Below are 12,340 nucleotides of genomic sequence, written 5' to 3'. Positions count from 1 at the left end.
TTTCAAGTAAATAAAAATAAATGCACAAGCTTTAAAAAGCAGTTGTCAAGTTTTGGTATGTTATCAAAGAAAAAAAGGCTGAAAGGGCTATTAAAATATTCTTCCCTTTCCCAACTTTGTATCTGAGACCAAATTTTCTTTATATTTCAGCCAAAACAACATATTGCAGCAAATTGAATGCTGAAGCAGATATGAGACTCTAGTTTTCTTCTTTTAAGCCAGACATTAAAATTATTTATAAAATTATAAGAAAATAGGACTCTTCTCATTTTTTTCATTTTAGAAAATGTAGTTCTTTTAAAAATTAAAAATGCATATCAATATATACCAGTATATACAAGGATACTTCTGAAAGCTCAAGGAAATAGAATTAAGACAAATTTATTTTAGAGCAAAAAATTTTGAAATCTCTATATGAATTTTTCATTATAGACATTTATCATGAACTGTTTAAAAATCTTGTATAAATCTTTCAATAATTTATATAGTAAATATTTAAAAAATTTCTCTGCTGATTTCTAATTCAGTAGATATTGTTAGAGATAACGAACATAAATGAAAGCCCTTAAAGATTGTCGGTGACTTTTTTTACTGTTTTATTGATCTACAATTGACATGTAGTAAATTGCACGTGTAATTTAATACCTTTTGATAAACATGTGCATGTACACTTATGAATTATCTTTATCAATGAGAGTTCTCCAGAGAGACAGAAAAAATAAGATATATTTGTATATATTAAGAGATTATCTGGGTCTGGAACTGTGGTGCAGAGGGTTAAATCCTTGGCCTGCAGCACCAGCATCCCATATGGGTGCCAGTTTGAGTCCTGTCTACTCCACTTCCAACATTACTCTCTGCTATGGCCTGGGAAAGCAGTAGAAGAAGGCCCAGGTCCTTGGAACCCTGCACCCACATGGGAGGCCTGGAAGAAGTTCCTGGCTCCTGACTTCAGATCAGCTCAACTTTGGCCATTGCGGTCATTTGAGGAGTGAAGCAGCAGATGGGCAGATGGAAGACACCTCTCTCTCTCTCTCTCTGGCTCTACCTTTCTCTGTAACTGTTTCAAATAAGTAAAATGAATCTTTAAAAAAATTATCTTAAGGAATTAGCTCATACTTGAAGTTTGAAATGTATGGTGCAGACCAGCAGGTTATAAACTCAGCAAGAGTTAATGCTTTAGTTTTTGTTTTGTTAAAAGATTTATTTATTTGAGAGGCAGAGTTACAGACAGAAGCCTTCCACCTGCTGGTTCATTCCTCAAATGACCGCAATATCTGGGGCTGGGCTGATCCCCTGCACTGCCATGCAGGTGCTTTCTCAAGCCATTAGCAAAGAGCTGGATCAGAAGTGGAGCAGCTGGGACATAAACCAGTGCCCATACCGGGAGCCGGCGCCTCAGGTGGAGGCTTAGCTTAGCTTACTTCTCCACAGTGCTGGCCTCTGATTTAGTTATGAGTTTGAAATCTGATGGGCAGGCCAGCATCATTTCTCCGGAAACTCAGGCAGTATTTCTGATGTAATCTCGAGGCAGCATTTCTTCTTCAGCAAACCTATTGTTGCTCTAAAGGCCATCAACTCACTGGAGGAGGCCCAGTCACATTATCCAGAGTTACCTCCTGTGCATGTAGTCCACTTATAACAGATACTGATCACATCTACAAAATACCATTGCAGCAATGTCTACACTAGTATTAACTAAATAGCTAGTCAAAGTTGCCACAAAACATTTAGCCATCATACCATCTACCACCACCTCAAGATTATGAGCACATGGATTACCCTGACAATTTCTGGTGACACTTTTAACAACCCTGTCCCTGCATCCTCAATACTTTTTAAAAAGATTTATTTATTTGAAAGAGTGAGTGACAGGGCCACACACACACACACACACACACTCCTTCCAGTGATTTTATGCCTCAAATGGTCTCAACTGCCAGGCTAAATCAGGAGCCAGGAACTCCAATTAGGTCTCCCACAGGGTTGGCAGGGGCCCAATTACTTGGGCCATCTTCTGCTGTCTCCCAGACACATTAGCAGGGATCTGGATTGGAAGCAGAGCAGCTGAGACTTGAACCAGCACTCTGTATGGGATGGCAGCACTGTTGGCAGCTGTTCCACAATGCCGGCTCCATCTTCAGCAGTTTATGAGTATAAAATGGATCCCGAGGGTAGAATGTTTAAGAATGGTCATTTTATGGGTTCTTCAAAACACAGGTCTGTGACAAAAAACCAAATACTTCTTTAAAGGTATTTGAGATAATTTTTTTATAACCTGGAAAGGATGAAATAGGATATCTCTACATCTTTTCCAATATCCCTAGTGCCCTACATTAGGAATTTTAATAGGCTTATTTGCTATAGTAATGGTTTTTTCAAAGTACATATGCAGTAGTTATTTTGAAAAACAATTGGGTCCAATAAACTTAACAAAATCAAATAGTTTCCTTTACTGTAAGAGTTTTTGGAGCTTTTTAATATATTAATATGCGTTATGAATTTTCACAAGGAGAATATGACGTGCAGTGTTTCCCATTAATCCCCTTGAGGCACTGTTGGGAAAAGCCCAAGTCTGATTTTCACCCTTACTGGAAGGGATCATCACCATTTCAGATCATCAAGCAAGGGGGTTAGGAGTATGCCATCAGAGTCATAATGGAGAAGCAAGTGCTTATGCCAGATTTTGTTATTTGCCTAATATACATCATTCCCATGTATTCCTCAAAACAGACATCCAAGTTTTATTTTCAAATTATAGATATGCAAATTGTTAAGAAATTGCCCAAGGTTATAGAAATAGGAAGCTACAAATTTAGGAGTGAGCACTTAACTTTTTGATTCTGAACCCTGAGTGTTACTGCCTAAGTCTACTTATCCCAAATTGATCCTAACGTTTTTCCTGATGTGTACCGGTAATGGATTGGTGAAACCTATCAGCAAGGAACAGCCAACCCTAAGATCAGCAGAGCTGTTGATTCTTTTCTGCAGGGAATATGATGAGGCCTCGACATAGAGGAGTTTACATTTGATTCACTTCTCTGTCCCTTTCATCTGAGCTGGTATTATATAAACTCTCTTCAGTCTTATTGTAACCTTTTTGTCTCCTTTTTCATGCCAGGCCCTGTTTGGTCCTCAGTTTTGCTCAATGTTACACTTGCTGAAGCTCATTAGGTGACTTTAGCTACAGCACCTTCATTCCCAGTCTGTGGCACAAAATGTGGCATACATTCTTTTTGATTAATTCTTTTAAATCTACCTACAACCTAAGTAGGCCTTTCAGACAGGAAATATTTAGGATCCTAGCATGTGAGCTTTAGAGTCAGACAGATGAATGTTTGTATCATTCAACCTACCACTAACCCTGGGCAGATTACTTCTTGCCTTACTTCTTTGTTTCTAAAATGGTCTCCAGGACCAACCCCAAGTTTGATTTGTTAGGTTGCACAAGGTGCAAATACAGTTGTACTCATGGTTGTGATTTATTACATTAAATGAATACAGAGCAAAATGAGCAACAGAAAAGGGTAGGAGGTGAAATCTGGAGGAAATCATGAGTAAGTTTCCAAGAATCCTTACACAGTAGAGTCACACTGAAATCTTTCTATAGTAAATTATGAAAACACGTATGAAATATCTTCCATGTTAGCCAATGTAAAGTGTTTAGTATAATGCCTGTTAGTTCATTGTCCTTTTCCTTTCCATTGTAGGAGTTGAGTTGTTCCTAGCTGAGTCCTTCTTAACTAACTCTGCATTGTTGCTAAGTCTTTGCCTGTTGTTGTTCATGTGGCCTGAACATAGCTTTAACAATATTAAAAAGAATATTATGTTCAATTAAAATGTAGTAGTTAATTTTTTTTCATTTTATTTATTTGAAAGTCAAAGAGAGAGATAGCCCATCCCTTGGTTCATTCCCCAAATGCCCACAAAAGCCAGGGTTGGGCCAGGATTAAACCTGGAGCCCAAAACCTAGTGAGCGTCTCCCACATGGTGGCAAGGACCCAAGTACTAGAGCTTTTATCAGCTGCCTCCCAGGATGAGCATTATTAGGGAACTGGATCAGAAGTAGAGCCACAACTTGAACCCAGATGTATCTTAACTGCTGCCCACCCCATTAATAAATACACTTTTATATTTGAGTGTTTGATTATTATGCTATGTGCTTGAATCTTAGCATAGCTATTTTTTGGCTTTCATTGATTCATGATTTCTGTTACAGAACAGAAGGAACTTTATCTTTTTTAATTTCCTTGCATAGTAGACAGGCTATGGAAGGAGAATGTTGATCAGAAAGTATCAGTAAAATGCAGTGTTTGGGGCTTCTGGACTTAGACAAGGTAGCTGTCATTTTGGTGTCTTTCCTATCAATTTGACTAAAGACTATTTTTGTACTTACACATTCCTTAGAACACCTGTTTTTCTGTAAGAAGAAAATGTTTGACTTTCAGTGACAGATGCAAATTATCTACATCATTTTGAATTAAGAGTTGAGGTAAAATAGGAAAAAAAAATAGTGCCTAAGAAGTGACTAAATATATACTTCATGATGAAATGACTTTTGTTAGTCAAGCCAAGTATGAAAACACTCATTATTCCTAGTCTTTATTTTTTTATCAGGCCATAATTCTGTTCAAGAATAATTTGATTTCCATAGTCAGCTTCACTTTTATTTTTCATCTGGACCACTGTCTTTCTCTTAAGTAGTTGCTTATTTTATTTCAAGTCTGTTACATGTATGAAAATAGAATACAAAATTACCATTATTGAAGTAGAAATACAGGAAATGTTTAATTCTGTTTTCCATACTAACTTGATTATTGCATCTTTTTCCTTTCTCTAAATATTTCCAAATGTTTCTGAATTGAATTGCATTTCTACTACACTGCTTCTCTCTACTTCCAGTCATTTCTAACACTTTCTGTTGTGTTTATACTAAAGAACAAAGCTTTGTAAGACCTTCCTTCTTGCAAAATGGGAGAAAAGGAAAGATGGGGAATAGATTTTTCAGTGTTAAGCCTTTTTGAAATTTTTCCCTTGAGAATTTTATCTCTAACTTATAGGTAACAGCATCTAGCACCAGGAATATGAAGCTTAGAAGTAAATTAACCCAATGCTCATTTCTCTGTTCTCAAGCTAATTATCTACCTTGCTCAGTTGCAAAATATCTGTTTATCTTATTATTTAAAATTTTGTACTATTATGTAGGTAATTTCTTGAAGAATAGGATAGCAGTCATTTTATTAGCAGCTCTTGTATTATAAGAGAACAGCTTGTTACAGCAATTTTACTCTGGAGTTATCAAAATATAAGGCAAATGACTAGATGAGAAGAAACATCAATGTGCACCTTGGATTGGACTTTGGGTATGCCACTCAATAGCTTTGTGACCTTGGTCAAGTGGGTGAATCTTTTTGAATCTTTGTTTTCCTATTTTGAAGTTGTCCTTTTCTGAATGATATGTGTAGGTGATTTTTAACCTGAAAGGTGAGGCCAGTGTTGTGCTGTAGCAAGTAAAGCCACCACCTGCGATGCCAGCATCCCATATGGGCGCTGGTTCGTGTCCTGACTGCTCCACTTCTGATCCAGCTCCCTGCTAACCGCCTAGGAAAAGCAGTGGAAGATGGCCCAATGCCTTGGGCCCCTGCACCCACAAGGGAGATCTGGAAGAAGCTCCTGGCTCCTGGCTTCAGACAGGCCCAGCCCTTGCTGTTGAATAGCCATCTGGGGAGTGAACTGGCAGATGCAAAATTGATCTCTCTCTCTCTCTCTCTCTGTTACTCTGACTTTCAAATGAATAAAAAATAATCTTTAAAAAATAATAATAATCTGAAAGGTGCTTGACAAGGGTAATCTTTCCTAACCAGATGTGTTCATATATTATAATAATGATAAGGAGAATTCAAAATTTCTGACAGAACAAATATAATAAGCATGCAGATGGATCAGCTGTTTAAAAAGTTTCACAAATGAACAAAGGAAATTATAAACATTTAAAATTGATATATAAGGATACTTCAGAAAGTTCATAGGAAATGGAATTAAGAGATCAGTTGTTTTGGCACAAAAAAAATCTTGAGGGATCTTCAAAGTATTCATGGAAAATGGGTGTTAAAAGAGTTATGCATGGGGGCCGGAGCTGTGGCGCAGCAGGTTAAAGCCCCAGCCCACAGTGCTGGCATCCCATACAGGCCGCCGGTTCGAGTCCCGGCCCCTTCACTTACAATCCCACTCCCCACTAAAGCACCTGGGAAAGCAGTGGAGGATGGCCCAAGTCCTTGGGCCCCTTCACCCATGTGGGAGACCCAGAAGAAACTCCTGGCTCCTGATTTTGGATCCATTCAGCTCCAGCTGTTGTGGCTATTTGGGGAACAAACCAACAGATAGAAGACGTGTGTGTGTGTGTGTGTGTGTGTGTGTGTGTACTTTTCTTTGTAACTTTGTCTTACAAATAAATAAATCTTTAAAGAAATAAGTTATGCAAGGATTTCAAACTTTAGTGTTTTTTGGCACCAAAATAAACTCATCTTCTAATGCTATTTTTCACAAGCTTTTTGAGGTGTCCACATATATTTTGATAAATATGTCTTAAAACTTTTCTAGGTAGGAAATTTATATACATTTAAACAGATTTTTATATATATAATATATTTTATATATATATATATATATATATATATATATTGCTGAAGCAATAGAACATTACATATTCTTTCTCAAATCCTTTCTCCAAAATCCTGACTTTAAATACCACTTCAGGCCAGCGCCGCGCAGCTCACTAGGCTAATCCTCCCCCTAGCGGCGCCAGTACAATGGGTTCTAGTCCCCGTCAGGGCGCCAGATTCTGTCCCAGTTGCCCCTCTTCCAGGCCAGCTCTCTGCTGTGGCCAGGGAGTACAGTGGAGGATGGCCCAAGTGCTTGGGCCCTGCACCCCATGGGAGACTGGGAGAAGCACCTGGCTTCTGCCTTCGGATCAGCGCGGTGCGCCTGCCGCAGCATGCCAGCCGCAGCGGCCATTGGAGGGTGAACCAACGGCAAAGGAAGACCTTTCTCTCTGTCTGTCTCACTGTCCGCTCTGCCTGTCAAAAAATAAAAAATAAAAATAAAAAAAAAATACCACTTCAATGCTAATTACTTCCAAATTTAAATATGTGGTCTGACTTTTCCCCTGTACACTACCCGATATCTCCACTAGAATGTTGAATAGGCGTCTCAGAATGAGTATCTCTCAAACTGAACTCATGATTTCCCTTCCGACTCTCCTGTTCCTCTGTAGTCTTTGTCTTTGTTCATGGCAACTCCATCTTCCCAGTTTCTCAGGATAAACTTGGAGTTCTGTTTCCTTTATTTCCTCTTCACACACACACGCCCTGTGGAAGCTATCTTTAGATCCTATTGACAATTCATTAAAACTACATCTGGAATCTTGCTTCTCAATGCCCCAGTAGGTAACCTAGTCCAAGTTATTATGATGTTTTTCTAGATTATTGCTAATGCCTCGCAACTGGTTTTTCTGCTTCTGTTGTTTCCTTTCCTATAGTCTATTTTAAACACAGAAGCTTGCATGCCATTATTAAAACTTAGAACTTACAATGTTCTATATAGTGTTCTAAACCCTCCACTGACTTCCCTCACCAATCATGCAGAGAAAATTCCCTGTTCTATCAGACTATTAACTCTCTCATCTCCTGGAGTACTCTCCTCTTTCCTCATTGTCTTCTAGCCACACTGGCATTTTTCTGTTCCTCCACTGTGCCACTGAGCTTGTTGGCCTTTAGGGTTCCTGCTTTATACTACAGGCATCTGTTCTGTCCTCCTTCCCTTGTTCAGAAGCCTAGGGCCTTCTGATCTCTTCTTACATGCATGTTCGTTAATACCCTGGCTCTAGGCTATTAGGTTTGGATTAATATCTTCAAGCAAAGACCCATTTTATATATCTGATGACTTTTAAAATTTTGAACTCCTCTGTTATTTGTGTTCTACAAGAAATTCTTTTATTCTTTTGTAAATTTGACCTTTCAGTACAAATAATTTAATTCAGGGGCCCAATGTTGTGGAACATTGAGTTAATCCGCCACTGTGAATGCTAGCATCATATATTGAGAGCCAATTTGAGTCACAGATGCTCCACTTCTGATCCAGTTCCCTGTTAATATGCCTGGGAAAGCAACAGATGATGGTCTAAGCACTTGGGCCCCTACCACCCTTGTGGGAGATCTGGATGGAGTTCCTAGCTGTGACTTCAGCCTGGTGGAGTTCTAGCAATTGTGGGGTGTGAACTAGGGGATGGGAACTAAGTCAGTTTGTCTCTCTCTATCTCTCTTTCCATTTCTCTGTCACTCTGTCTTTCAAATGAATAAAAACAAGTATTTAAAAATTAAAAAAAAATTAATTCAGCATTTCATGTGGCTTGGTCATTTTGCCAGAACTGAAAGTGTGATGAATTAGTATTACCTAGTGAGGTATATCATTGATTTCTCAGAATAATTTTGTTATTTTCTTGGATTAAAGGATGGAAGACTCCAGACAGGGGATCATATCTTGAAGATTGGTGGCACAAACGTGCAGGGAATGACCAGTGAGCAGGTTGCACAAGTGCTAAGAAACTGTGGGAATTCAGTCAGGATGCTTGTGGCAAGAGACCCAGTTGGTGAAGTTTCAGTGACCCCTCCTGCCCCTACAGCCTTACCTGTTGCTCTGCCTGCTGCAGCCAACACGAGCCCTGGTTCTGTGAGTATGCAAATTATCCTTTCTTCTTAAATCAAATACTAGATACAATACACTATGAGAGAAGAAACCCTTTCAATCAAAACATGACATTTGTTTAGTGTCTCATTGCTTACCAGTGAAGCAGAGGAGAACCCAGTTTGGAGGTACCAGATATGTTTTTCTCTTTTGTAGTTTCTCTGGGTTAAGTCATTTAGCCTCAGCTACTCATTTCTAAATTGAAGAAGAATAATACTGGTCTGGTCTGTTTCATTAGGTGGGCAAGAAGATATCTAGATGGAGAGCAGAAAATGTAAATACTGGTCAGTGTATGTGAATTATTCCTAATAGAAACAAATGAGCTAAAGAGGATAAATATTAATAATAATATATTTTTTTTCCGGCACCCTGACCAGGACTAGAACCCGGTGTGCCAGCACCGCAAGGCAGAGGATTAGCCTATTGAGCCACGGCGCCGGCCAATAATAATATTGTTATTAACAAGTAGTTATTATTGTAGTGATATAATAGTCATGCTTGTTAGTTTTTTTTTTTGTTTTTTTTTTTTTTTTTTTGTTTTTTTTTTTTGACAGGCAGAGTGGACAGTGAGAGATAGAGACAGAGAGAAAGGTCTTCCTTTGCCGTTGGTTCACCCTCCAATGGCCGCCGTGGCCGGCACACTGTGCTGATCCGATGGCAGGAGCCAGGTGCCTCCTCCTGGTCTCCCATGGGGTGCAGGGCCCAAGCACTTGGGCCATCCTCCACTGCACTCCCTGGCCACAGCAGAGAGCTGGCCTGGAAGAGGGACAACCGGGACTAGAACCTGGGGTGCCGGCGCCGCAAGGCATAGGATTAGCCTACTGAGCCGCGGTGCCGGCCTTGTTACTCATTATTAACAACTGGAATTGTCCAGGTCGTGGGAAATCCTCCTGGTAATTCTGCCAGAAAGATGTTATTGCCCATTTAATGGACGCAGAAACTAAAAGCAAATAATTGGTTAAAAGCCTACTAGGAACTATGTTGCAGAGCTGCAATTTGAATTCATATCTTTCTGGTATGTTCCAAACCTTCCCGTACTATCTCACAGACTCTGAATGAAGATGCAATAAGGCAAAAGCAAAGAAATAGTTTTCAAAAGGAAGGGACCAGAAGAAGAGGAAAGAAAAAAGTGATTATGGTAGAAAGGGATGGAAAGCCACTCATCACTGTCATCTGATTCATTGCTGTGTCTCTTCTGGAAAGTTGTTGCCTTTCCCTACTGGGAATTGTACGAGTGGAACTTTTCTCACTGAGATATTAGAACCTTTTAGAAGTTTTTAAGTTTTTCCAAATTGTAGTTACCACCATGTTCGTTGTGCTCCCTCTCTGTAGTTCTTGGAGTCTTCTACTTTGTACTGAGGGACCATTATAACTGTGTGATATTGGGAATTTGGTTTAGTCAGCTATTTATTTTCTAATATTAATGTTTTGAATTGAAAGAAAGTATTATGTTTAGTTACCTTACTCCTTTACGGAAATGTTTGGAAGACAGGTATTAAAAAGAAATATTTAGCTCAACATTATCATATTATACATTACATTTTGTTTCTGAATTTTTCCTAATGCTTGTAATTCCTTCAGATACAAATGTATCTTGAGTTTTTTTCTAAGTGGATTTGTTAGTTTTCTAGTTTAGACAGCAAATTCCCACCAGGTTGGCAGAAGAGCATGACACCCTTTGTTAGTGTGCAGTTCAGTGGTGTCAGATTTAGTTAGGCCTGGATGGACTGGGCTCTCTGCTTGGATTCTCAGAAGGCTAAATCAAAGTGCTGGCTTTATTGTGTTCTTTCCTGGACCATACCCATCTCCAACCTAAGACTGTTGAAAGATCACAATTCCTCGCAGCCATAAGACCGAGGTCCCTTTTTCTGTGCTAGCTTTCGACAAAGACCTCTTTTAGTACCATGAGGCCCCTGCATTGCTTCTCACACAGCCCCCTCTATTTTCATACCACAGGTTGAGTCCTTCTGCTTCAAATCTTTCTTGCTTTCCTTTTTGCTACTAGCAGGAGAAAACTCTGCTTTTACAGACTCATCTGATTAGATTAGGGCTACCTGGGTAATCTCCCTTCTGGCAGGTAGTATAGTATAAACATGGGAATAGCACTAGTGATTGAAGATCTTGGGAAGCATCTTAAAATTTTACCTGCCACATTTGCTAAGAAAATACTTGGCAAACTTTGTACAAATTGACTATGTAGACATAATTATGTAACTAAACAAATTATATATTTTTTTTTTTTTTTCCTTTTAGGACAATTCTCCTTTTGAAACATACAATGTTGAACTTGTTAAGAAAGATGGACAGAGTCTTGGGATTAGAATTGTTGGCTATGTTGGAACATCTCATTCAGGTAAACGAATCATTTCTATGAGATATTTGGAAATAATTGTGAAGGATGTTAAGGTTTCTGGACAGTAAAATTAAATACTTACAGATTTTAATTTAAACCCGAACAATAAAACCGTGAATCTAATAGTAGCCAGTTACTTTTCAGTGATTAGGGAATCACATTTTATCTCAATAGTTTTATAGCTGGCTCAATAGTCATTAACCAAAGAATCTAATTGTGCAGCTCAGTGTACAGCATTTGAATTGCACCTCCTATTATTTCTAAGAGATATATTTTGAATATTGTGACTGTTAACATATTATGGTATATTAAGTTGGTGAGAAAGTGAATTGATTATGAATTTCATTTACAAGTCTAAAGATTGTTAACCTTATGTTTAGTCATTAAAAAACTAAGATAAAACAAATATTTCAGTAGAGTTATTTTCCTTTCATATAAACGAAATACACTATGAGAATAAATGCAGGTATGTGAATTGAGTATCTCTGAATCAAGCTCCCTCAACCCTTACCTGCAGAGCTTGATAACAGTGTAAGAGGTATTGTTTTATTACAAGATAGTTATTAGGGTAAAAAAGTAAACTTCTTTACAAACTAGTAACATGGAACTTCAGAGAGATAAAATGTTTTGGTTTTTCTGAAAAAGTAACAAGATCAGAGAGTTAATTTCTTTAAAAAATTATCTTGCATATATATAGCAGGTGGAAAAATTAAGAGTGCTAATATATTCAAAGTCCTATGTGAAATTCATGTCAGGCCACCTTGTGCTATTTTAGCCTAATGAAATGTCTCTTTTCAAACCTTTAGATTTTTCTAAGTGCCATCTTTTTTTAGATTCAGAATTTAAATGAGTCCCGAATGAACTAAATATGAATTGTATAATATTATCACAAAAAAACATAGTGAGTTTGGTTAATGAGAATGACTTAGTTTCTAAACTTAAAGTTTAATTCTTAAAGTGAATGATCAAAAATTGAGAAAATCTGATATTTATGTTACTTTATAAATAAAAAACACCATTTTACTTCTATAACATCAAAGGAAGTTTTTGAGATTGGATGGTTTGAGAAGGGCAGGTGAATTAAAAAACTAGAACATCTTAAAATTCAACATATTTTGTTTTTTCACATTTAACAAGAAGTATTTATTTGAGAGGCAGCTAGAGAGAGCTCCCATCTGCTGGTACATTCCCCAAACATCTACAGTAGTTGAGCCTGGGCTGGTTCAAAGCCAGGTTTCCCACATG

General features: G+C 38.1%; 1 protein-coding gene across 10 annotated transcripts in view; it reads left to right on the top strand.

Moving 5' to 3' along the window:
• The window catches only part of PATJ (PATJ crumbs cell polarity complex component), a 438,074-nt gene that overhangs the window by 44,862 nt on the left and 380,872 nt on the right, over positions 1-12,340 (top strand). For all 10 annotated transcript variants that reach the window (XM_070078398.1, XM_070078393.1, XM_070078397.1 and 7 more), the window contains exons 8-9: positions 8,509-8,727; positions 10,996-11,095. In XM_070078398.1, the coding sequence (XP_069934499.1) occupies positions 8,509-8,727; positions 10,996-11,095 (319 nt within the window). The remainder of the gene's footprint in view (positions 1-8,508; positions 8,728-10,995; positions 11,096-12,340) is intronic.

This window comes from Oryctolagus cuniculus, chromosome 7 (assembly GCF_964237555.1).
Source record: "Oryctolagus cuniculus chromosome 7, mOryCun1.1, whole genome shotgun sequence".
Lineage (NCBI taxonomy): Eukaryota > Metazoa > Chordata > Mammalia > Lagomorpha > Leporidae > Oryctolagus > Oryctolagus cuniculus.
The sequence above is the reverse complement of the archived record's forward strand: the minus strand, read 5'-3'. Positions and strand labels throughout refer to the sequence as shown.